The 27,758-nt window shown below is 36.0% G+C and overlaps 1 protein-coding gene across 1 annotated transcript; it reads right to left on the bottom strand.

Moving 5' to 3' along the window:
• Positions 1–180: 180 nt before the first annotated feature.
• On the bottom strand, positions 181–27,758 carry LOC121409995. Its single transcript, XM_041601794.1, has 3 exons — positions 27,538–27,758; positions 13,538–13,678; positions 181–1,181 (listed from the first exon to the last, which is right to left on the bottom strand). Exons 1-3 carry the CDS (start codon positions 27,743–27,745, stop codon positions 946–948), a joined length of 585 nt encoding a protein of 194 aa, XP_041457728.1. The 5' UTR covers positions 27,746–27,758; the 3' UTR covers positions 181–945.

The raw sequence follows: 27,758 nt of genomic DNA, 5'->3' as shown, positions 1-27,758 counted from the left end.
AGAAAACAATAAAATACGAAAGAAAATAAACTTGATGTTGAAATTTGAAAAAAATACATCTATAAAGAGTCTATGTTAAAAAAATTGCATTTTAGGGGCATTATGTAGTTAATTAAGGCAAACTGTAGACTTTGCACATAAAGCACATGTAATTAGCAATGAGGTTTTTTCATCAAAAGCTTTCTTGCTCGCTCATTTTTATGCGTACGGAATTAAGCCCCACCCCTCAATGTTATTTGGGGTACGCCTATGCTCGTTCCCTCCCTTTGAAAGCGCTCCCTATCTCATGTCTGCCAATATTTCTGACCCCCCCCCTTCACGGGCTCTTCCTGGCTTGGAGACCCCCCAAAATCCGGAACACTGCTCAAAGCCTCAATGTACCCCCTATCTAAGATGAGCTTTCATTCCAACCCCATATCTTTGGACAGACAACCCCTTCATCTCGGGTAAGCTGTCATTACAATAGAGGTTCCCTGATGTCATGATGGAGGACAAGCTTTCAAAACTAGCAGGAATTTCAGGAATTTGATCCCGGACTTTGATCATATTTTCTATATTTAATATATTTTATAACCCCCTTTTTAAATTTCTCAGGAGTCCAAAAATTAAGAGAGAGAGAGACCTTACAATTCGCGGGCCGGATTTGTCCCGCGAAAAAGTACCCCTTCACCGAACATATATTTGAGAACATGCATGAGTTTCCTTCGACCCCGGAGTTGGGGGGGGGGGGGATCAGGCAAAATTATATAACACCAGGAATTGCTACTATCTGACCCGATGGCTATGATATAGTGATGTTCTTACCTGAGGAGAAACTGATTTTGGGATTTTGATAATGTCCGCTTGATTTTCATATAAACTGGGGCCTGATCAGTCCATAGACATATGTGTTCTCTATGTGTATATTTTATCGATGTTACAAAGGAGACGACATCAAATTTCTGCCTAGCATATCATTTTAGGTGAATCAAAATGTTTTCTGGTTTCTAAGTTTGGATTCGTCTTCTGGGCCCTTTGGGTCCATCGGTATCTGTAGACATAGTCCCACATGACGTATCTTTCAATTGCGAAGTTCTTCTGGTATAACGGTACAGAAGAGAATAGTATAATGGCCAAACAATATGCTCCAATACAGCTATACAAGGTTCCATCGAATGATCCAGTTAGGTCTGCACTGGTTCCTGGTAAAAATGGAAAAGACGTTATGTAAATGTATTATTGTTATTATTATTGTTATAATTTTATTTATTCATTTATTTATTTATTTATTTCACATCTTTATACAGGGTGACCAATTCAGCTATACATGATAAAAAACATTAACAAAGATAAAAAGCTGGTTTGCAATTGGGCCCTGTTAATCAAATTACATACAAATTATAAAATACATAATATGCAAAATATACAAGAAATAAACCTTTAAAAGTCCCAAACCTCATCAGAAACACACAGAAGCACCCACACACACACACACCCCCATTACATTCTGCAGACTTACTTGTAACATAAATTCAACATTATGATTACGTTTGACATAAGCGAAAACAAAGTTTACAAATAAGATATAATTAATATATAAATGGTGTGGGATTATTTTCAAGAATTCAGAAGACGTTTGAATATTGCTAATGATTGTGCAGATCGAGTGTCTTGGGATAAACAGTTCCATTCACTTATGCCTACCGGTATAAATGTATTTTTGTAATACTGCGTTTTGAATTTCGGGGCTCGTAGCATTAATTTATTAGTTCTTCGTGTTATACGCACTGATACATCATCATTAAAAATGAATTTGGTACTTAATAAATGGGGAGCTAATCCATTTACACACTTGTATACCATACATAATGTAGATTTCCTGTACAATTCTTTTAAAGAAGACCAGGAGAGAATTTGAAAAATACGCTCTGATGGGGTTTCCATGTATAACCGCTAACGATGTAAGCTGCACGTTTATGTAGTTTTTGCACAGTATTATAATTAGATTCAGATCTATACGACCACACATTTGAACAATACATTGCATGAGGGAGAACGAACCCTATGTATAATCGTTTAAGTTGTTCCACATTAAATATATGTTTGTTTCTTCTAATTAACCCAAGCTTTTGTTTCATTACTTTTACAATTGAATCAACATGGTTTTTGAATGTCAAAGTATCATCAATTATCACGCCCAAACATTTGTGCTGGGATACACACTCTAAAACAGTGTTATTGATTATTACAGATAGTGTTTTGGCCCGCAAGGTTGATAACCGCTGGCGAGAACCAAGAAGCATTACTTTGGTTTTTTTATCATTTAATATCAATCTGTTTTTACATGTCCACTCATATACTTCTTTCATTGCGGAGTTAAGCTGGTTTTCTACAGATTCTATGGTACTACCGCTAACGTCAGGGTGACCAGACGTCCCGTATTTCCCGGGATTGTCCCGTATTTTGCTTCTTTGTCCCGGCGTCCCGACAAACCCTCCCCGGGACGCCTAATTGTCCCGTATTTCAGAATATTCAACAAAATGTATTTAAAAGTGACGAATTTTCAAAATAACCAACAGATGACGAAGCAGAGACAACAATAAAATAACTTTTGCAAGCTCTGCGGTGATTTTCTTGCTAACCCAATACATCGCAAACGAACTGGCCTCCTGCCAATGTGTGGCAAGCTAGTACTAGCTAGGCATGTAGGATCGGAGCAGATTCTCTCCACCAAACATGCCAAAATAATCACAAAATCGGCGGGAAATTTGTATAATTATATTATGGGTTCTCAGATTCCTCTTTCTTTATTTTCTATCATTCTTCATCCTTCTATCCTTCCTGCTTGCCTGTTTTTGTTCCATCTTTAATTCCTATCTGACCCTTTCTCTCTCTGTGTTCATTTTTCTTTCTTTCCTCCTTTTATTACCCGTCTTCTTTATCAAATTTCCCTTTTTATTTCCTTCATTCTTTCTTTCTTTAAACTTTTTTCTTCTCCCCCTCCCTTCCTCTCCTTTTTCTTTTATATAATACAACATGATATATTATTCCGCATACATTCGTAATTCCGAAGCTTCGTAATTCCGAAGGTTCGGTTATTCCGAAGGTTCGTATTTCCGAAGGTTCGTAATTCCGAAGGTTCGTAATTCCGAAGGTTCGTCAATCCGAAAACGAAATAAGGTTCGTAATTCCGAAGGTTCGTTAATCCGAAAACGAAATAAGGTTCGTAATTCCGAAGGTTCGTTAATCCGAAAACAAAATAAGGTTCGTAATTCCGAAGGTTCGTTAATCCGAAAACGAAATAAGGTTCGTAATTCCGAAGGTTCGTTAATCCGAAAACGAAATAAGGTTCGTAATTCCGAAGGTTCGTTAATCCGAAAACGAAATAAGGTTCGTTAATCCGAAAACGAAATAAGGTTCGTTAATCCGAAAATTAAATAAGGTTCGTATTTCCGAAAATGAAAATAATTCATTTTGGTAACAAAAACGATGTTGTCATTACAAGATTACACGATATTATGCAATGATAGTAATAACGATCGATGATGTGTGTTGTTGCCAAAGCATGTATTTCATTAAGAATGGCGCCCTGATCAAGCATAGGCTAATTTCGATTTTATCTGAGCAATTGCTGCCTATAAGCAAAAGGTTTAATTAAAGATGCAGGGGATCAAGTGTGTTGGAAGCGTGCGAGCAACCTCTAGATAATAGGATTTGTATTGGAGGGGATGTCATTTTTAATAACAGCTTCTGCTGGTAATAAAAATAATACTAATAATGATCCTTGTGAGATGTTGAAAGCGCGAATCGCAAGCTGAAAACTAGTAGACATTTCATGTAACAAGACGTGAAGTGAGCATTCGGAGCATTTTTTGTAATCGTGAGAAAGATGTGTATCTTTCTAAAGAATTAATGCGAGGGCGAGTTATAATTTGTTTATATACTGACCTGGGGCCCGTTGCATGAAACTTTTTACCTAAGAAAACTCAGGTTGTTTTTACAGGAGTTTTTGCCCTGTGCTAAAGTAATTGGCGGAAATCAGACTAACCTTAGTTTTCAGTTTTTACCAGAGTTTTCTCAGGTAAAAAGTTTTATGCAACAGGCTTCAGAAAGTAATCTTTTAAGAACTGCATTTAGTGACTCATGAATAGAATATATATCTCACGAACTAAATAATGAGAGCGCGAACCGCAAGCTTAAAATTTGTGATATTCCAACCTGAAAACTGGACATTTCATACTTCTTTTTTGTAACCAGGAATAGAATGAGTTCCTCAATAAACAATACTTGATGCGAGCGAGAAACGTGAGCCAAATTTTTCCGATTTTCCAACCTGAAAACTGGACATTCTATAGCATTCTTGTAAAAAAAATAATAATAGCTGGGAGAATAGTTTTCAGAACTGAAGTGGCTTCTTTGGGTAAATGATATCTATATCAATATCATCATTCTAGGCCCACATGAAATTTCCAAAAGGTTGAGCACGTGATTCGCTCGCAACATCTCACAAGGATGCCCTTTTAACAGTATTGACCAAAAAGGTGAATTTTATATCTTCAGATTTGACTTTTTCCCCCAAACCGCTTGCTCTCTACGCTCGCAGAAATGAAACGTAAATATATAACTTAAGCATGTTTAGTGATCACTTTAAAAAATGTGCTCAATTTAGTTACTACAAAAACACACAACCTCTTTACACAGATGATAATCTAATGGTGAAAATATCCGTTTGCACCAAATTGCCCCTATTGGCCCCTTTTTTTTACTTTGCCCCCCCCCCCCCCAAAAAAAAAAATACGTTCCGCCGCCATTGGCTAAAACACGCATCGTCTTCATGGCTAACTGCAAAAAGTTCTTAAAAATGTCCCCTTTAGATCAGGTCAGAGCTTATATATTTAAAAATTCTGTTCGCGCTTCTTGCTAGCAGTTATTATCTAAATTTAGTTACATAGGCATCTCGCTTTGAAGATCACAAACGTATTGCCCATCATATTAACAAAAATATACAGCTCGCGCTCGCATTATTTAAAAAGGGTTTATCATGTTATTACATATTTTCTTTATTTTATTAGGATAAAGCTGATTATTGACTGTTAGGACCACCCTTTCAAAGAAACAAACAAAAAATCAACTTTAAACTGCCGATCAAGGAAAATATGACTAAAGAAAATCCCCCCCCCCCTCTATTTGACGAAAGTTGGATCCGCCGGGAGGGAGGCAGGGGGCATCAAAAATGGAATAAAAAACAGGGGAATTAATATTTTCCAAAATGGGAAAGTTCCTTTTTCAAAAATAAATATGCCGTTTTTCATGTTTTTTCGAAATAAAATACTCTTTTTAAAGTATACAAGTTAAGTTAAGTTTTCAGGCTGGAATACTGAAAAATTTCAGCTTGCGCTTCGCACTCTCATTCGATTGGTGAAATATGCATCCTAAAGAGGTCACTAAATGCTTTCTTTAACAGGTTCCTTTTCTGGTCAGTATGTTTAAGCTCGCGTTTTGCGCTCGTGTTAATTATTTAGTTAGATGCACATCTTTTTAATGACAGCAGAAATCTGCTCGGATTTTTAAAAACTAATTTTCATTTTTTATTGAAATAACCTAAAGTTTAGCTTCTGATTCACGCTCGCAACACCTCGCAATAATGCCATTTTAAGAATAACTGACCACAAAAAACGTTATACAACTTCACCTTTGAATTTGTTTTACCAAGCCGCTCGCTCATTATACTCTCTCCCGAAAAATAAAGCCTAAATATACATTTTGCCATAATAAGAAGTCACTTCAAAAAAGTTATTCTCTACTTAATCACTATCAAACAGACAATGACTTCAAGCAGATGATAATCTTAAGGTGAAAATATCACCACAGTCCCAATTTTGACGTATAAGTTTCATTTTTTGGCTTTACCCCCAACGAAATTTCGTTCGGCCACCCTTGCCTTCCTATCCTCATATGATAATTGAACGGCAACAGTGTCCCCCGCCCCCCACCCCTTGCCTCTGTCTCTGTTTTCCCGGTTTTCATTTTTCGGATTAACGAACCTTATTTTGTTTTCGGATTAACGAACCTTATTTCGTTTTCGGATTAACGAACCTTCGGAAAAACGAACCTTATTTTGTTTTCGGATTAACGAACTTTATTTCGTTTTCGGATTAACGAACCTTCGGAAAAACGAACCTTATTTCGTTTTCGGATCAACGAACCTTCGGAATAACGAACCTTTTTTCGTTTTCGGATCAACGAACCTTCGGAACAACGTACCTTATTTCGTTTTCGGATTAACGAACCTTCGGAACAACGAACCTTATTTCGTTTTCGGATAATCGAACCTTCGGAATAACGAATCGTCGGAATTACGCCACAAATGTTCGGATTAACGAACCCGTTTTCGTTTTCGGATTAACGAACATCGAGGTATAGGCAATTTACGTGTTTCGGAATTACGAACCTTCGGAATAAAGAACCTTCGGAATTATGAAGCTTCGGAATTACGAAGTGTAACCTATTATTCATAAATGTAACATTTCTTTCCTCATTTCAACAGTAAGGAAACCACAACGTATTATTACTAGGCAAATCTAATTACCGATACGGAACCTGCATGAGGATATTGACGACAATTCAGTGAATGGAATCAAAACAGAACATATACTTGTATATTTATAACAAAATCGAAAGAAAATAATCATAAAGGGATCATGTGAAGATACGGTATCGGGTGTAGGATTTTAATAATATAGTGTTATAAATATTATGTCAGTCAAATTGATTTTAAAAAAAGTCAATCTATTGGTCATCTAACAGTACCGGCATGTATATTGCAATGCAGATTTGATCTCTGCAGCTTTGATTGTAGGCCATATACACTGTTAAAAAAACCCTGATTTTACAGAAAAAAGAAAGAAGATTTTGCAAAAAGCGATATCAGAATCTTTCTGTAAATTCATAAAACATGAATTTTCTGCAATTTTACAGTTACTGTTTAAAAAGGGGAAAGGGTGTTTTATTGAAGGAATTTGTAAGTGAGGTTCCATATACACCAAATACCAATTTGCTATAAGATTACGCTATATCTGGTAAGATTACAGGTGTTCTCGAGACTCTGCTGCAGGAACTTCATTTATTTGAGTGTAGGTCATATTTGCTTAGAATAACATTTCATTTGATTAGTGATTCATGCCAAAAAAATATTTATCAAAATGCTATTTGTTGTGTAATGAAAGAACATATTATGCGAATGCTACACTGTTAGAAAAAATAGAAGAAGTTCCTGCAGCAGAGTCTCGAGAACACCTGTAATCTTACCGAATTGCGTAATCTTACAGGAAATTGGTATTTGATGTATGGAATCTTACAAATTTCCTTGAATAAAACACGCTTTTCCCCTTTTTTAAACAGACCTGTTCTGTTAAATTGCAGAAAAATTCTTGTTTTATGAATTTACAGAATGATTATTACGCAATTCGGTAAGATTACAGGTGTTCTCGAGACTCTGCTCCAGGAACTTCTTTTATTTTTTCTAACAGTGTATGAATGCAGAAGAAAAGAATACATTAAATCAAATATATTGATTATTCTGACCTGATGTTGCCATTAGTCTGCCTCTACACTGCCAAAACTCTGGTGTTGATTTAACACCAGCCGGGAATCTATATATGTCCATACCAGGGAAGTGTTAAACAACACCAGTTTCGTTTTGGTCGAACACCAGATATGTGTTTATAATTACAGTCAACACTAATTAGCATTAAAAAAGCATCGCTTTGATTCCAAACTGGTGATGTTTCAATGCTTCTCTGGTGTGATTCCGGGCTGGTGTTAAATCAACACCGGAGTTTTTGCAGTGTAACTCCACGATTGGTCTATTTCATTCTGATGATGGATTGATATGGTTCGGATAATCTTTAGTGAAGAACAAATGTGTTCTTCATATTCACGTGTAAACATATTATGGTTAGGAGGCGCGATTGCGATATCTCAGTCGGTATATAGAGCGGGGGTTCGGATTCCGGTGACCCTTTTTATTTCCTTCATTGTTTCTTTCTTTAAACTTTTTTCTTCTCCCCTCCCTTCCTCTCCTTTTTCTTTTAATTCTTTCTGTTCTTCCATTATGTTTTCACTCCCTCCTCACTTCACTCTTCCTCCCTCTCTTTCCTCCTTTCTTTCTTTCTTTCTTTCTTTCATTCTTTATTTTATTTTTCCTTCTCATTCTTTCCCTTACTCTTTCTCCCCCCTCCCTTAATTCCTTCCTTCCCTCCTCCCTTACTGTTTTCCTTCTTTCTTTGTTTGCTTCTTTCTTTCAAAGAATGAAGGAAACAATTTTCTTTCCATCATTCTTTCTTTCCTCCTCCTTTTTCTTATTTTTTTTCTTTCTCTCCTTTATTTTGTCTTTAACACATGTATTTTTCTTCCATTCCTTTCTTTCTTTATTCAATTCAAAGAATGACGGAAACTTTTTTCTCTCTTTTATTCTTTCTTTCATCATTTTATTCTAATTTTCTTTATATTCTTTTTTTTTATTTTTTCCTTCATTTTCCCCTTAATTTTTTCTTTCTTCTTCTCAATATATCTCTTTTCTTTCGTCTTTTCTTTCTCTCCTTCATTCTTTCGTTCACGGCCTCGATCCTTTCCAATTCTTTATAATTGTTCACAGGTGTAACACTGTGTAGCCTTATTTGTTGATCTTTTTTGTCGATTGTCCCGTATTTCATTTTGTGAAATCTGGTCACCCTGGCTAACGTACAACGTTGCATCGTTAGCAAACATAACAATCTTCCCTGATTTGATACAAGAAGCCAGATCATTAATATAAATTGTAAATAGTAAGGGCACTAAAACTGAGCCTTGTGGGACCCCAGAAGAGGTTGATTTTATACTCGATTTGATTACTCCTATTTCTGTGTATTGTTTCCTAAAACAAAAATAAGATTTAAACCATGCGATAGCATTATCAGAACATCCTATTGCAACCAGTTTTTGTAGTAAAACATCATAGTTTACAGAATCAAAAGCCTTTCGCATATCAATAAAAGCTATTCCACAAAACTTACTCTTGTCAACTTCAGTTGCCCAATCGTCGACCATACACAATAAAGCACTTTCACAGGAATGCATTGGTCTAAAGCCAAATTGTTTATCACTAAAAAATGTATATCTAATAAATGTGCCTGTAAATGCTTTTGTACCCACTTCTCCAAAATCTTGGAAACAATTGATAACAAGGATATTGGACGATAGTTTTCTACACATGATCGCTCTCCAGTCTTATGGATTGGACGAATTTTGGCAAGACACCAGGCTTCCGGGTAGTACCCTTTATATAATGAAAGATTAAAGACATAAATAAGACCATCTATTACATATGTGGAACATTTCATCATTTTCAAAATTTTAACCGAGATTTCATCAGGCCCTGTGGCCTTTTTTATAGAAGAGCCATCGATTTCTTTTGAAACAAATTCGTATGATATAAGAGGAATATCAAAAGTTTCATTTTGATTATCAGAATTTAGTTCTGATAATGGATTGTCAGTTACTTTATTTGTGGGCACAAAATCACTTTCTTCCACGTCACCCAGCAATTTCGAAACACTACCAATAAAGTAATCATTAAATTTTTCAGCTACTTTTTCAGGCTGAGTGACTTCCTTGTCATCAATCAGCAATTTTATAGCAAGTTGTCCAGAACTAGAGGACAGTTGTTTTAGGATTGACCATAACGCACCTGGGTCTCCAGACTTCTCTATCAATAAGTCTTGTACATTCATTTGTTTAGCTTTCTTAATCAAACACGTTACATTGTTTCTCACTTTTTTGTACTCTTTCCATAAACTTGGGGAACTAGACTTCAGGGCTTTGATATGAAGATGCTTTCTTTTATTCATCAAGGCTAATATTTTACCGGTGATCCAGGGAGAAGGGGTTTTTCTCATTCTTTTACGTTTGTATGGCATATGTTTATTAATCACTGACATTATTTGTTTGTACCACTGTTCCCAAGCTGTGTCAACGTCATTTACACCATACATATTAGTAAAAGATAAGTTTGAAAGATCTTTTACAAAGTCCTCCTGATTAAATGTTTTCAAGTTTCTACATTCGATATCATTGTGTACACAGTCGGAACCCTTACAATTTAAACACGTGTAGATCAAGTAATGATCACTAATATGGGTTCTTATCCTGTGGAGTTGTGCTCATCCGGACATGTTGAATATATATGATCAATTAGTGTTTTAGAATACTGGGTCACACGAGTGGGGGATTTGATTAACTGTGACATAAGGGAACCCTGCATAACTGATAAAAGGGTTTGCGATGCAGAATCTAAATTCTCACTTTGTAAATCACAGTTGAGATCTCCCATTACTAATAGTTCACAATCAAAATCTAAAGCTTTACTCATCATCGCAGACACTGAATCGAAAAAATCAGCTGAAGAGTTTGGGGGACGACATAGAACACATAATAGAAGACATGCTCCCTTCCACAATTTGGTTCTTATCCAGATCGTTTCCAATCCAAAGTCAAGTTCTTTTATGTGTTGATATGAGAGAGAGCTTTTTTTACATAAACCTTCACACCCCCACCATGTCTGGTTCTATCTCTCCTTAGCATGTCATAACCGTCAATTTTTAGCTCATTGTCACCTACATTATTGTCGCAATGAGTCTCAGTAAGACCGATTACATCAAATGGAAAATTTTTAAATAAAAACTTGAATTCCTCTAACTTATTCGGTAAGGAGTTTATGTTTAAATGACAGACTCTCAGACCGAATTTTGATGTAAGTGGAATGCTGCCATCATCGGCCAGTTCAATGTATTCTCCTTTGACGTCAAGATCAGGATTGCAGTCTTCAATGTGAGACATAGTAATTAAGTCACTCAATTAATTACTAGAGGCTAGAGTGGAGTCGAGCGATTCGCATAAATCACTCGTTGAGCACGACTCGAAACTAGCGTTTTGCTCAAATACTGGTCTTGATGTTTTTTTCGAATTCAACGTCAGATTGTGGGGCTTTGGGTTTTACTTTCATTACGGGTTTAGGAGTCTTTTGGCTGTGTCCAGGCTGTCCATCCAATCTCGTGGAAAATATCTTCCTTTGGGTTTCCATCGAAACTTTTGATGCGTATAGTTTCGAAAATGTGGATTCTGGTCATAACTCATGATTGACGCATAATTTCTCGAAGTTGAAAGAGACCACTCTTTCGAGCGAAGTGTGTTGCCCCTCAGGTGAGCAATTATATTCTGGGCGAGTAGGCGAACACCGTAGCCGTTGAAATGAACGCCATCTGTCGTCAAGTGTAGGCCAGGTTCAATATTGTCGTTGTCGACGAAGGACCATTCACGCTGATTGGTCAAAAGTTTCAGGCCTTAATTGGTTAATGTTGTTCACTTTGCGGAAGTCCTCTTCCTTTTCTTCCGAACGGAATAATTAATTTTCGTCTACAAGGAACTGGCAATATCGATGAAAATTGAGTGCTCAACAACTTCTTGTATTAGTTCAAGCAATAACATAAGAAAATGAAAAGAGCGTGAGCGACAAAGCATTCTTTCATTTGCATCTATCACTGTGTTCAAGGTGTTGAGAAGGCTCGGTTTAAAGATGGCAGAGGTAATAATGGCAAAGGTAAAAATGGCAAAGGTAAAAATGGCAGAGGTAAAAATGGCAGAGGTAAAAATGGAGGTGAGGTAATAATGGCAGAGGTGAATATGGCAGAGGTAATAATGGCAGAGGTAAAAATGGCAGAGGTAAAAATGGAGGTGAGGTAATAATGGCAGAGGTAAAAATGGCAGAGGTAATAATGGCAGAGGTAAAAATGGCAGAGGTAAAAATGGCAGAGGTAAAAAATGGCAGAGGTCAAAATGGAGGTGAGGTCAAAATGGCAGTGGTAAAAATGGCAGAGGTCAAAATGGAGGTGAGGTCAAAATGGCAGGGGTCAAAATGGCAGAGTTAAAAATGGCAGGGGTAAAAATGGCAGAGGTAATAATGGCAGAGGTAAAAATGGCAGAGGTAATAATGGCAGAGGTAAAAATGACAGAGGTAATAATGGCAGAGGTAATAATGGCAGAGATAATAATGGCAGTGGTAAAAATGGCAAGGATAAAATATGGCAGAGGTATAAATGGAGGTGAGGTAAAAATTTCAGAATTAATAATGGCAGAGGTAAAGATGATAAAGATAGGCTACGTCATTCTAAATATCATCCTTGAACATTTTCACTTCTGCCATTTTTACCTGGCACCGTTTTGGCTGTTACTGTTGCGTGAAAAATAATCGAAATGTCACATTAAAAAAATATTTCTCATCAGATTTTGATGAAATTTTTGATATTATGCCAAATTGATTTTTCTATTCTTATTTCACCTGCATAGCAGAGCGAGACTTTTGGCACCGCTTTTCCGACGGCGACGGCAGCGTCGTCAACATTGAAATCTTAACCAAGGTCAAGTTTTTGAAATGTCATAACTTAGTAAGTATACAGACCTAGATCTTGAAACTTAAACATAAGATTAATGAAGTATTATTGAAGATCCTGCATGGGTTTCAGGTCACATGATCAAGGTTAAAGGTCATTTAGGGTCAACGAACTTTGGCCATGTTGGGGTTATTTGAGGAATTGTCATCATAGCTTTAAAAATTTATGGATAAAGTTCATGAAACTTGGACATAAGAGCAACCATGTATCCTTAAACATCATGTGCGAGTTTCATGTCACATGACCAAGGTCAAAGGTTACTTAGGGTCAACGAAATTGAGCCATATTGGGGGTATTTGAGGAATTGTCATCATAACTTTGAAATTTTATGGATATAGTTCATTAGAAACTTGGATATAAGAGCAATCAAGTATCCTTAAACATCCTGTGCTAGTTTCAGGTCACATGGCCAAGGTCAAAGGTCATTTAAAGGTCAATGACCTCTGGCTGTGTTGGGAGTATGTGTTGAACTGGCATCATAACTTAAGAAATTTATGGATCTAGCTCCTGATGGGTAATCAAGTATGAATGATTGTTTTGCACATGTCTTAGCTCATATGATCATGGTCAAAGGTTAGTTTGGATAAATGGACATGATATTTTATTATCATAATTATTACTGTTTTCCTCTGAGATTAATTATTCATTAGCTGTTTTCAAAGGAAGCACTGCTGCTATATCGAATTGCGTAATGCAGGTGAGACTGCCAGAGGCGTTCCACTCGTTATTAAAATCAACGTTTATATATAATTTACTAATGATCGAACCGAGTGACCGACAACCAACACAACTTAGCATTTCTCTACAACTTATGATTGGTCACCTAAGACGCATTTGTATTGCAGCCTGTTTTGTAGTTCCAATGGTTAGACATCTCGCTGTCTAAATCTGAAAGAGTTAATCGTTTCTAGGGGTAGAAAAGGGTAGCCATCCCCTGCCCCTCCCCCTATTACGCCGACCAGGATGTAGGTATTTGCTTTTATAATGAATAAAGGTCTTAAAGATACAACATTGTTGCGGCAACCACAATGAAAAACCTTGCGTTGACAATGTATACCAAAGTAGCTACTCACCGTAAACTGTACCCAGAATAATACCTATTCCAACAGCGATGATTGAAGTTGTCATAGGTTTAGCACCTCGACCTGGGAAGACTTGAAATGTCGATGTGTATGGTGACGTGTTGATTAGAGATAATACCAGCATACCAATGCCTGATAGATGTACGGTCCATGTAAAGAATAAATACAAGATTATCATTATGGTACTATTATGTGTTATAGGAGAGAAAAAAATGTTATAGAATAGGCATAAGCCATGTTGTGTCTCGCCCACTTGTTGAAATAATCAGAATTATCGCGATTTGCGACGGCATATGCACTAGAATTGTATCAGAAGTTTATTGTGAAATAACATTTCATAAAATATGGAAAGGGCTTTTTGACGAAAAGCCTCTGCATTTTCACCTGATCTATTGCCGGTTTTAAGTGAGCATTGATCTAGCTGAGAGGTTTAGATGATAAAGCGTCACAATGATGTTAGGAATTGGAGTTTGAAAAATACGAGAACAGTAATGATGTTTTGTTAAGAAGAAAATTTAGTGATTAAAATCTTCCACATCTGTTACATGTATATGCCATGTTGACTTAAAATAAATGGGCCCCTTTGTTGTCAAGAAGGCAGTAAATAAGAAACTGTTACCAAACAACATAAAAGATATGAGTCTTGCATGAAAACTTTAACGTTGACCTCAAGATGAACTTTGACCTTAGCATGTGACCTCAAACTGCACCATAACGGTCATGCAGGTCCTCTTATCAAAGTTTGGGTGAAAAGTGACATACGGTTGCAGAGTTATGTGTCACAAGAGAGTCTTGCACGTAAACTTTAACGTTGACCTCAAAATGACCTTTGACCTTACCATGTGACCTGCGACTTCACCATAACATGCAGGTCCCCTAAGTACATCTACAATCCACAGTTGGATTAAAAGCGACTTATTGTTTTTTTCTATAAATATATATATATATATATTTTATTAAATCATAAAATCATAAGGTAAAATTACAATATTTACAACTTATTATAAACAGATCAGAGTTATTATAACAGAAGGCAATATTAACAAAAATGAAACTTAACAAACAAAACAAAAAAAATAGTACAAGACAAACACATGAACATTGTAGCATTGTACAGTTGCTACTCGCTGTATACATGTACATGTGTATGGATTAAAAAGACTAGAAATATCAAAGAAAAAATATCGAAATGTATAAGCATATTTATGAATATCAGGGTTACACCTCAAATTTCAATTTTTTGAAGTTGATGGAAAGCTTACTTCCTCTTTTTTGGCTGAGTACTCCAAATCTTTCTGTTTTTTAACAAACAATTTAAAGGCCTTAATGTTTGATAAAAAATCTTTGAACTTGTAAATTTATATATAATATTTAGCCAGTAAAAATGAATAGTACAAAAACTTATCAGTTGATACTCCAAATATGCTTTTTTAATTGTTAATGGTAAAATTAAAATCATGCTTATGTAATATTATTGTACGTACGTGTTGCCAAATGGGGAGAACTACCTCACAATTGCAAACAAAATGTGAATCATAGTTCCTTCAAATTTATTACAAAAAATGCAATTTGGGGAGTCCTTCCGTTTAATTTTAAAGAAAAACTCATTTAGGGCAAAACACCTGTGAAAAAATTTGAACTAAAAAGATCGAAACCTTGTATCTAAAGAGCATGTAAAATTACAAACATGTATTTTATCCCAATTGATATGGGGTGGAAGGGTTGACTTAGTATTCCAAAAAATCACAAGATTTAATAGGTGACTGTTTGACACAGAGAATGCTGTAAACATAACTGGGTAACTTTTTCATGGTTAACAATTTATCAATTTACATACTATAAATATCAACATTTTCAGAACTTGGATCCAGCCACTCTTCAGGTACACATTTAACCAAGGAATTGAATTTTCTTCGATCCTTGTGAGAAATACTGAAATCCAAGACCAATTTCTCAAATATCTTGTGACCTGGAAAAGGTGGATTAAGAAAATCAGAATTCTTAAAATATTATTATCTCTCAAAGTGTCGTAGTAAAAGTTTTTCATTGATTTTGATCAAATATTTTTGTTAAACCACAAAGACTAACATGGCCCCAGTTCAGAAAATTTACGATCAACAATTCTCGATACATATACTAAACACGCAAATAATTTACTATTTGTGTGTTACCCTAAGATTGCAAACACATTCAGCAGTATGGATTTCCAAAGCATATTTATATCCCTATCAATGTTTTTTTTTCAAAAAAAGACAATTCAATCGATTTCCAAAGCATTTTACAATTATCATTAAGAAAATACCTTACCCAATGCATTTTTTGAGCCAGAGAATAAATGTATGGATCGGTCATTCGAAGACCACATTGATTATATTCATTTACTCTGAACACTGTCTTTGCCCCCATTCCATATAAAAACAAAAATACTTTATTTAAGGGTTTAAAAAAAATTCATAGGGACTTTAATAGGGAGAACAGAAAATAAACAGTAATTGAAGAAGCACAAGAGACTTTATTACACAAATTTTTACTAATTAATAAAATATTTCTCAGTTTCCAACAACTAGTAACTTTTTCAAATCGTTTCAAATTTTCCTTGTAGTTGATCATAAATCAAACTTGCATTCAACGAAAAAGTAATTCCAAGTGATTTAAATTCCGAAGATCTGAATGCAATACCATTGTTATTATGAGGAAATTCTCGACACCCACTTTTCGATCCAATACATATGACTTCTGTTTTACTTAGATTGATTTTGCAACCAGAATACAGACCAAATGTATTTAGACAATGTTAGGGATTCAAATAGATAATGAAAGACTTTGGTCCACCTAAAAATAGACTGCATCGTCAGAAAACAGAAAAATTGTTGCCACATCATCACCAATTGGAATGCCCTTAATGTGTTCATTTTGACCAATGGCAAAGGCCATAATTTCAATCACAAATAAAAATAAATATAGGAGAAATAGGGCACTGTTGAAATATTGCCCCTGTATATATAAATACGGTTAGTTTGGGACCCATTATTAATAACATAGGTCTATTGTGAGGAATAAAAGGCGCTAATCCAAATTATGAATTTTTCACCGAATATGATTGTTTGAGGGTATGCAACAAAAACTTTTGTAACACTATCAAAAGCTTTTTTCCTTATATCTAGAAGAACTATTGAGCCTAGAATATCTGTAAAATCTGTATACTCAGGTATATCTAAAATCAAACGAATATAGTTACCAATATTTCTTCCTTTTATAAAACCAGATTGATCCATATGGATAAGAGGTTGCATGCATCTTTTTACAGGTTGGCCAAACATTTTGCTAAAATTTTTAATGACTCTATTTCTTTGGGACAAGGACTTATATCCATTTTGTAAAAAAAAATTATAAGAATTCATAAGCATATCACAAATATCAGCCAAAAAAAAATCAACTGAAAAGCCATCAAAACCTAGGGTTTTATTCATTTTCATGGACTTAATTTTGTTAAAAATCTCTTGCTTAGAAAGGGGGCTTTCAAGAAATTGTTTGTTATCTTCAGATAATTTAGGGATTTCTAATCTATTAAAAAGTGCATCATTCCCATCACTTACCCATCAGAACCATTTTGACAGGAGTATCTGGGTCTGTAATTTCGTTTTCTTGAGAATCTTTAAGTCTACTAATATTTTTCTTCTGCCAACTTGGATTTTCCAAATTACAAAAATACTTGGTATTTTAATCCCCTTCTTCTAACCATTTAACCCTTGATCTTATAATTAATCCTTTAGTTTCAAAGTCATAAATTTTGTTAAGCTTATCTAGGCGTTTTCTAAACTTAAAAGGAGTGCATTATCTTGAGAGCCTACAGAATTTGTATTGCATAGTTGAAGTTGAAGCGAATCAAAATATCAAAATATACCTGAAGAATACTCTCTGTGTCGAAATCCATCTCAATTAAAAGTTGACAATGCATGATCATGTAGATGCATTTAGAGTTCCAGTCTCTGTACAACCAGGGAAGTGTTCTACATAACACTTCCCTGGTACAACTGTAGGTAATCCGATTGTGATAGTAGCTCTGTGTTTGTATACCTACGCTAGGCTGCGTAGTCTAACGTTAGTCTATCATGTCTATGTTGCACGTTTTCGTGTATTAGGCCAAAACCCGGGCCAAAATAGGCTTAAGAAAGGAAACTTCAGGTAACAAACTGATTTTTTTTTTAAGAATAGGTTCAGAAATATGTTTAGAATTACATACTAAAAGTCCTCATATATCCTCCTTGAGGGTTTTCCGTAATCCAAGATGGCGTCCAAAATGGCAGCTATTCACACAAAATCGACATAACTCACTCATAATCCACCCGAGACATCAAATTTTTGTGCATATTTCATGGATTGAAGGAGTAAAAAGAGCAATGATACAGGTAAGAGTGAACATAAGCAGACCAGTGTACCTAAAAATACAAGATGGCGTCTAAAAGGGTAGCCAAAGCCAAACAATTTACAATTCATCAAATACTTATGTTAGTTTATTTAATTTTGTTTCTATTCAATGGTTTTAAGGGTTAAGTAGTACATTTGGACAAGTTACAAGGTCATTCAGTGGTCAAGTATGTTAAAAATCCAAGATTGCTTCCATAAAAAAAGTTTTAAATGGCAGATATTACTTACAAATGGACATAGTACATTTATTATCTGCCTGGATATATGATTTTGGTGTCTAAACCATGGTTTGAAGGGTCAAAATACATAAGGACAGGTTAAAAGGACGCTCAGTGGTCCAGTATGTCCCAAAAAAATCCAAGATGACATCGAAAAGTGAAAATTGACCAAAAAAGGAAAGACGGCTTGTAAAATTGGAGTCTAAAATTGACATAGTTCGTCTAAAATCTGCCCTGGGGATAATATTCTGGTGTCTAAACCACGGTTTAAAGGGTCAAATAATACATAAGGACAAGTAAAAAGGACAGCCAGTGGTCCAGTATATCGACTACTCCAAGATTGCTTCCAAACATGGGGTCTAAAATGGCTGCTATTACATACAAATAGATTTAGTACATTTGATATCGGCCTGGATATTATATTGTGGTGTCTAAACCATGGTTTGAAGGGTCAAACAATACATAAGGGCAGGGTAAAAGGATATATACAAAGAAATTGGCATAGTTCATTTAATATCTGCCTGAGAGATAATAGTTTGGTGTCTAAACCATGGTTTAAAAGGTGAATACATAAGAAGATAAAAAGACAATCAGTAGTCCAGTATGTCCAAAATCCAACATGGCGCCAAAAATGGAGTCTGAAGTGGCTGCTATTACTTACAAAGGGACATTAGTTAATATCACATCCGCGTGAGAGATATTGTTTTCGTGTCTATAGTTTCCGGGATAGTTTCAGGGTTCAAATAATATTCTGGGACTCCTCACAATGATATGCAATTGTCCATTTTGCATGAAATCCAAGAGGGCTTCCAAAATTATTCGTCACAAGTGGATATTGTATGAATTAACACTATTTTAAATGATCGGAGTCTTTTAGAAGCCATTTTGGAGGCCATCTGGGATTTTTAGGCAAAATGGGCAATCGCAAATCATTGTTAACAGTCCTAAAATAGTATTTGATCCTTGAAAACATATATAGACATCACAATCAAATCTCTCAGGTGGATTTTTAATATTTTTTTTTATTTTTTCAGTCACAGGCAGTCACAGCAGTCAATTTAGATTTGTATTTCGGAAGCCATCTTGGATTTTTTGACATACCGGACCACTGGCGGTCCTTGTTACTTGTGCCAATGTATATTTTGCCTCTATAAACCACGGTTTACCCACTAAAATCATATCTGCCAGGCAGATATCAAATGAACTATGTCCATTTGTATGTAGCAGCAGCCATTTTAGACTCCATTTTTAGAAGCCGTCTTCGATTTTTGGACATACTGCACCACTGACTGTCTTTAACTTTCCTTATGTATTTCAAACCACAGTTTAGACAACACAATCATATCTCTCAGGTGGATTTTAATGAAGTATGTCCATTTTTTTTAGTAACAGCAGTCAATTTAAAGTTCATTTTTTGAAAGCCATCTTGGATTTTTGGACATACATGACCACTGTCTGTCCTTTGAACTTCCATAATGACCCTTTAGACAATGGTTCAGACACCAAAATATATCCCAGGCAGATGTCAAAATAATGAACTTATGTCCATTTGTAAGTAAAAGCAACCATTTTAGACTCCATTTTTGGAAGTCATCTTTGATTTCATGACATACTGGACCACTGACTGTCCTTTTAACCTGTCCTAGTGCATTATTTGACACTTTCACTCATGGCTTAGACACTAAAATATTATCTCACAGGCAAATAATAGATGAACTATGTAATTTTTAGACTCTTTTTTCATGCCGTCTTCGTTTTTATGTTAATTTTTCAGTAACAGCACTCAATTCATACTCCATTTTTTGAAACCATCTTGGGTTTATAGACATATTGGACCACTGACTGTCCTTTTAAAAACCCCTCAAACAACAGTTTAGATACCAAAATAACATCTCTCACGCGGATGTAAAGTCCCTTTGTAAGTAATAGCAGCCATTTTATACCCCATTTTGGAAGCAATCTTGGATTTTTGGACATATTTATCACTGACGGTCTTTGTAACTTGTTCCAAAATACTACTTTACCCTTAAAATCAATGAATAGACACAAAATTATAGATATTTACATAAGTAAAAGATTTTATTGTGGATTTTTATCCTTTGGTGGCCATTTTAGACATCATCTTCGATTTTTAGGTATATTTGCTTTTGTTTACTCTTACCTATATAAATAGCTCTTTTTACCCCTTTAAACCATGAAATATGCACAAAAATTTGATGTCTAGGGTGGATAATGAGTGAGTTATGTCGATTTTCTGTGAATGGCGGCCATTTTGGACGCCATATTGGATTACGGAAAACCCTCGTAGAGGATTTATGAGGACTTTTAGTAAAAAATAAGCTTGTTACCAAAATTTTTAAAGGTAATCCTAATGCTCTTGGCCTATATACCAACGAGCGTTGCTGTATTCGTGTATACCACCCATTATACCGGATATACTAAATATTAGGTAGGCCTTGATCAATTGCAAAGTGCTATTGTGATAATGGTTCATGGGAAAGGGATGGAGAAGAGAGAATTTGACTGAAGAGTGGTTAATGGGAGGGGGGGGGTAGAGACCGACCAGCATGGTAAGCATGTCGGGGGGGGGGGGTGTGGCTGAGAATATGTGTTACGTACTGCTATCTTGTTCTAACTTTTACTTATTTCTAGCCCCCATCCCTTTAGAAAACAAGCCATCTACCCCCCTCTCTCTCTTACACCCCTTGTCATAGGAAGATGTGAATGTATAGTATGCTTGCATGTTAATTTCCATTTCTTTTTATTGTTATCTCATTGCAGTGTATCCAGATATGCACACTATGCATATCTACACTTTTGCATTATAGGATTTTGAGCCCTACATTGCATCCATTGTTGAACCGATAGTAAACATTCAAACCTCGAATTTCCTCCTTATTTTTATGAAATTTTTAAAGTGCCTCTTTAACACAATTACGAGTCAACGGGAAATGAATTAGGCCTGTAAAAACTATTACATTGGCGACAGACCGGTGCGAGCATTGTAAACTGGTAAAATCCTTCCCCTTCCTTTTATTTCCGTGAGTGGAGCCAACGTAGTTCAGCTGAACAGTCAACAACATAGTAGACTTGTTAACTGCAAAAAAAGGGCTTACCGCTGCATTTTTGAGTACAAATGTCCCACTTGGCACAAATGTTCCTTGAGTCAAAAGAAAAAGATTCATCCAAACAGACACGCTGTATCTATGCAAATAAGCAAGTAATTTGCATAAATTTGCATATTATGTCGAAATAGTAAAAACAATTCAGAATAAATATTTCAACAGAACTGCCCTAAAATTGGAAATAAAGACTTAGGGTAAGACAGGGAAGAAAACTGTTATAAAATAATTGGGATATCCTTGTTTATTATTACCTAATTTACATAAATTATGCAAATTATAATTTAAAACAGAGTATCCTTTCAAGAATCCTGAACTGTTTTTATAAATAACAGCAATTAATATAAAATGTCAACATTCTACATGAAAGAGAATATATTAGCGAAAACATCGATATGCTTCATGACAGTATTAGTGTCTTAATTTGCTTAGAAAGAGGGCAAATATGTCAAAATGTATGACGTGATATTGCGCTAAAACGAGACCAAAACAACCGCTATGTCACAGTCACACTCACGAATCGGACAATAAAGCGATCGATGGTATGTCATTCGAGATAACACAATCTCAACACAATAGCTTCCATCGGCTTCTCGTATCGCTTTTGTTGGTGTGTCTGCCACACCGTAATCTGTGATACATACGGGCAAAATGCATTTCGGTATCGGTAAAACACTATTAATTTTGTTTTATTTGTTTCTAATTGGTTTCTCTTGGAAAATTTACAGGAGACATTGCTTTGCTGGTTACTGCTTAAATGAAGCTCTGGCACATGAATCATGACGAATGTACCCCACATCAATCCATATTTTAACTTTGTTAAAATATATGTCTTTTGGAGACCCCGAAGTGGCAAAACTGCATTCCCCCGCGGCATTCTCGCTACTTTACAAAACCAGTTTGACTTGTATTATCTACTTGGAAAAGACAGATGTATGAGACATCAGTGAACATGTTTCCTGAAGATAGTTTTTGTTTTATTATTTAAGCCTATACGTCCACGGGAGCCCTCCGAATTTACTCCATCCTCTCTCTGTATTTCGACACTAAATAAAAAAATATCGTGTTTAAAAAACACCGGCAAGGCAAGTTGCGTTTTTGGTATAATAAAGCAACTTTTATATCTATATTTCATATTTATCTATATTAATAAAATTATTAATGTTATTTTTATTATTACTATTGTTCTGCAGTTTGTAATAATGTTCTAGCACAGTAAAGGCTATAACCGAACAGGAGCATGCCTAAGGATACCCTTTTCCCTTTTGGTTTTATGTATTCAAAAAATAGTTTATTGTCTTTAGAACTCTTAAAAGATTACTTTTGTTTGTATCAGGGGCGGAAATTTCTCCCAAAAGGTAGGGGGGACAAGGGTCTGGAAAATTTGACAAGCAAAAAAATAAAACGCTATTACCTAAAATTAAAGGTCATTTTTGACGAAAATATATTTGACAAGCAAAAAAAAAAAATTAATAAAAAAAAGACATCTCGTCCCAAAACGTACGTTTTATTCCCATTTTGAGTGATATATTTCTTAGCATCACCAAAGACCAAAAAAAGTAGGGGGGAACATTTGATATTGTGTCCCCCCTACTATTTTGAGTAGGGGGCCACGTCCCCCCTGTCCCCCCTGGGATTTCCGCCCATGGTTTGTATTGATATCTTGGAATAGATTGAGGAGAAAATACTCTACAATTGACATGTAGAAGAGCTGTAGTACATTGAAAAAAAAGCCACACGTAAGCTCTAAAATACTCAAACCCCTTTATTGCTTCCACTCTATGTTCAGAGCCCATTCGGGAGAAAGATACATTTCTACTACACACAGTAAAGCCTCTTTACTTTCTCCTCTTGAAAAAAACAAACATAGAAGGCATTGTTTTATATCTCATAAAATAAGTTCGTGCACATGACGGTGGCCTGTCAAAGTTGCCCAACCCTTTATTTTGTTTTGACAATATATATTTAGAATATCGTCTAAATGAAGCCCTCATCTGGAAAAGGGCACTTATTAAAGGCAGCATCTACATTACATAGAGGAGGCCCTGGTACTTGGAAGCGTGGGCTGAAGCACAACGCAAGATTTTCCGGACGAGGGGGGGGGGGGGCCGGGGGGGGGGTACTGCGCGTGTTATTCTCGATAGATAGCACCCCCTGGAATTCCGGCAGATGTAACAAAACGAAAAAAAAAGAAACGTTACCCCAAAAAATCATTTTGTAATGCAATCCTTTTTGTTTATTTCCTGTAAAATTTATTGATGTAAATTTGAAAAACGAAAAAGGTTCAATGTAAAACTTTGGTCCCAAGAAATCAAACAAGCTTCAGCCCCCTCTTCCAAGTGCCAAGGCCTCCTCTATATAATGTAGATGCTGCCTTTAGTAAGTGCCCTTTTCCAGATGAAGGCTTCATTTAGACGATATTCTAAATATATATTGTCAAAACAAAATAAACAGTTTTTGGCAACTTCGACAGGCCACCGTCACGTACACGAACTTATATTATGAGAAATAAAACAATGCCTTCTATGTTTTTTTTTTTTTCAAGAAGAGAACGCAAAGAGGCTTTACTGTGTGTAGTAGAAACAGTGGCGTAACTACGGGGGGGGGGCATGGGGGGGCACGTGCCCCCCAATCGGCTGGCCAAAAAAAAAGGGGGAAAGGGAGAAAAAGCGGGAGAAAGAGAAACGTAGTGGGGAAAGAAGAAATTATGCTCATTATAAATGTTATATTATATTATAATTATGTTATATTACATGAAAAAGCATTTTTTTTCAAACTTTATGAAACATTATTTGCTCACAGGGCCTATGACTTTATTGTTCCTGGTGCTCGCATAGACCGTTTAAAGAGATAGATAATCCTGATGTACTAAAACCTCCTGTTTTCAAATCAATACTGTACACCAATTACATTACCTCGCAATTCGAGTCATAATTTTTTCATGTAGTGACATTTGCTCTTTTTTATGACTACTTAAATTGATTGCCCTATTTAAGGTCTAATATAAAACATTTCCTGTCCGTGCTAACGTTCGCATTAGTTGTTTGGTGAGATGTCTACTCTTCAATGAATTTCTAAAATCAGTCCTTAAAATGTGTAGTTTTCTGATCTCAATATCAAAAATTTTCAGCTCGCGCTTCGCGCTCGCATCATTTGGTTAATGAAATACGTACAGTCTTAGTGAATTCCTGCAAACAAACAAGACTTAGAATGCCCCTCTTTAGGTCTGAATTTCCGAAATTTTCAGCTCGCGCTTCGCGCTCGCAGTATTTGATTAGTGAAATGCAAAAGCGATACGAGAAGCCGATGGAAGCTATTGTCTGATTGTGTTGAGATTGTGTTATCTCGAATGACAAACAATTGATCGCTTTATTGTCCGATTCGTGAGTGTGACTGTGACATAGAGGTTGTTTTGGTCTCGTTTTAGCGCAATATCACGTCATACATTTTGACATATTTGCCCTCTTTCTAAGCAAATTAAGACACTAATACTGTCATGAAACATATCGATGTTTTCGCTAATATATTCTCTTTCATGTAGAATGTTGATATTTCGTATTAATTGCCGTTTTTTATAAAACAGTTCAGGATTCTTGAAAAAATATTATTTTTAAAATTATAATTTGCATAATTTATGTAAATTAGGTAATAATAAACGAGGATAGCCCAATTATTTTATGACAGTTTTCTTCCCTGTCTTACCCTAAGTCTTTATTTCCAATTTTAGGGCAGTTCTGGTGAAATATTTATTCTGAATTACTTGTTTTTCCTATATCGACATAATATGCAAATTTATGCAAATTACTTGCTTATTTGCATAGATACAGCGTGTCTCTTTGGATGAATCTTTTTCTTTTGACTCAAGGAACATTTGTGCCAAGTGGGACATTTGTACTCAAAAATGCAGCGTTCAACCTCTTAACAAGTCTACTAACAGAGACTAAAGCTTTTGGTCTATCTCGTCAAGAGCCTCAGCGGCGAGATCTTTCAGGGATTCAAAGCGATTTGTGGCTGCACGGGCCTAATCACAACCGGCAGGCCAAAGATATTCATTCGAGCCAACCCATTGCTCAATTTTTTAATTTGATATTGCTGATTGACAAAAATGTATGAAAATTACTGACAATCCAACACTGACTCTAGGGAGGGTACCTACTGAACTTACTTTTTCCAAATTGGAAAGATATTTCACCACTATGGAACTATATAGAATTAGGGTCATTTTACTCTCTCAAGTGACGAATTTGGTCCCGTCAGGTGTAGTCTTCGTAAACGCTGATTTATTTTTAAAATGAGCCGGTCGAGGTACCCTTTTCTGGTCAGATATGGAATGTCAGACATTTATCCTCGAATTTCCTCCTTATTTTTTATGAATTCTTTTTAAGTGCCACTTTAACACACGAGTCTATGGGGAATGAATTAGGCCTGTGAGCCGTTGTGAGACGTCGACCAATCTCGCACCGAATTTGATTTTCTCAAGTTTGTCACACCTTTCATGATCACTTAGCCCGGTCACTTAGTCACTATAAACGGATAATTGCAAATATATTAATGCCGACGACATACATGTGAATTTTCAATTGGATACCGCCATCTTGAGTCCTCTCAAAAAGCGACTTATATTGTTGCAAAGTTATATGTCTTACTACGGAGTTTTCGCAAACCTCTACAACGCGACATTAGAGTCCGGTAACACAAAAGTTAACGATTAATCATAGACTCAATTTTCTAGATTTATTGTACATTATAGTCAATACAATCCAACGTAGAAAACTGTTCTACAATCATTGGTAAGCTTTGTGTTACAGTCCGTACAGATCTTGCTTTTTGCGTGTGCAATTCTTTCATACGATACCAGCACGCCGTGCCATGCCGAGTAATTTGTCTACCTGAGTTCGCGGCGGGACTGTACTATCATGACTACAGCTGGCTGGAGACATGCGAAATGTAGATTATGACATGGATAAGAAAGTGGTTTTTCAAACAAATCGAGTACATATTGAGTGAGGAAAAACTTCCTGAATTAAGACTATATAAATCATTATAGTCCATCGAATCGATGTTGCATTTAATGTGGATTATTGGTGGATCACTGGAAATTGATTCCATGGGTCAGATCACCTCTCCTGCTGAACCATTTAGCATGCGCTTATATGTACACAGCATATGCAATAGGCTTATTCGTCTGAAACCCACCCAACTTTGCGTTTCCCCCATTTCCCTGCTCCTCCTACACAAATGATTTGCCTCTAACACACAATGTAATGGGCATTATGTATTACTTCCCCCCGAAATGGGTGATTAGATTCAAATTTTCGGGGGGAACCACTTCCATTGACGAGAGGATACCAGGCGCGACCATGGGTTTTCGAAAAGCACCCTAAACAAGGGAAGCAAGTTTTTTCCAGATTATGAAAATGTACCCTTTAACAAGAATTTGGCTTGTGAAACCCTACAAGACTTGTATTGGAAATAAATCCCCTTTTCAGTATTTTAAACATCGTTTTTGACACCCTAAACGTTACATTATACGCCTACGTAACGTACTTGCCCACTCTTTCCTTTTTTACGCGTGGTCGCACCTGGTATCCACTCGTCAATGGAAGTAGCCCCTCCCCCTCCGGGCGGCTTCTCGAGCTCTGGGAGCAACCAAGTGTGGCTCTGGAAAGTCGTCCTAAATCGAATATGTCGCTGTTACCATAGTATTTTGCACACGAACCGCAGATTGGTGTTTCCGTTGCAGATGCAAAAGCTTAATAAAATCGTCAGGTCATAATTTAAATTGCAGGGCAGCCTTTTACGACGGGCCCAAAAGTCTCTTCCAAAATCGTCGTAAATAAGCGTTCGCGTTCTGTAACGAAAGGTCGGGAGTGTTTGTGACGGACGGACATTTGGATCCCCTAGTCTCGCCTTCATCTCTAGTGGGCAAGACAAAAATGAGATGTGCGAGTGCTGCATTATTTGGTATCAATTGATTAACTGAACATGTCTTAATAAAAAAAAACAATTAATGCTAAAAATCGAACTTTTCTTAATCTCTTTAAAGAAAAAACCTCAAGTGGTGTACAAAGAGAGAGAGATAGACGGTGGTCATTGACCTCAAGCTTTACTATCAATTAGAAACAAGGAAAAAACGAACTAATAAAAAGGGAGAATCATGAAATCATTTTCTGAGGGCGAGGCCGTACAGTTTTCAACTCCAATATAAAACACTCATAATTACCGATTGAAGTTATGAAAACCGCTACAACAGATTTGATGTACATTAATGTAAACATGAGTCCAATCCCACTAAGAGATGCGATGTGGAAGAGAAAGAGCCTCGGGAACGGAATGTAATCTGCTATTAATGAAATAATTAGTTTTCCCGCTAAGTCTGAAGCTCCAACAGCGGTCGTGGCAAACGCAGCTATCGATTCATCAAACCCCATCGTCAATAGCAAT

The sequence above is a fragment of the Lytechinus variegatus genome, chromosome 3 (genome assembly GCF_018143015.1).
Source record: "Lytechinus variegatus isolate NC3 chromosome 3, Lvar_3.0, whole genome shotgun sequence".
Lineage (NCBI taxonomy): Eukaryota > Metazoa > Echinodermata > Echinoidea > Temnopleuroida > Toxopneustidae > Lytechinus > Lytechinus variegatus.
Note: the sequence above shows the minus strand (reverse complement) of the source record. Positions and strands in the feature narration are given on the sequence as shown.

What these genes read in the sequence shown, in the direction of transcription:
- LOC121409995 (XM_041601794.1), bottom strand. Translation starts at nt 27,745, where the DNA reads ATGGGGTTTGATGAATCGATAGCTGCGTTTGCCACGACCGCTGTTGGA. An exon ending in GGTTTTCATAACTTCAATCG is followed by an intron (nt 13,679 to 27,537) that starts GTAATTATGAGT and finishes TACATCTATCAG; the next exon opens with GCATTGGTATGCTGGTATTA. An exon ending in TATTCTGGGTACAGTTTACG is followed by an intron (nt 1,182 to 13,537) that starts GTGAGTAGCTAC and finishes CATTTTTACCAG; the next exon opens with GAACCAGTGCAGACCTAACT.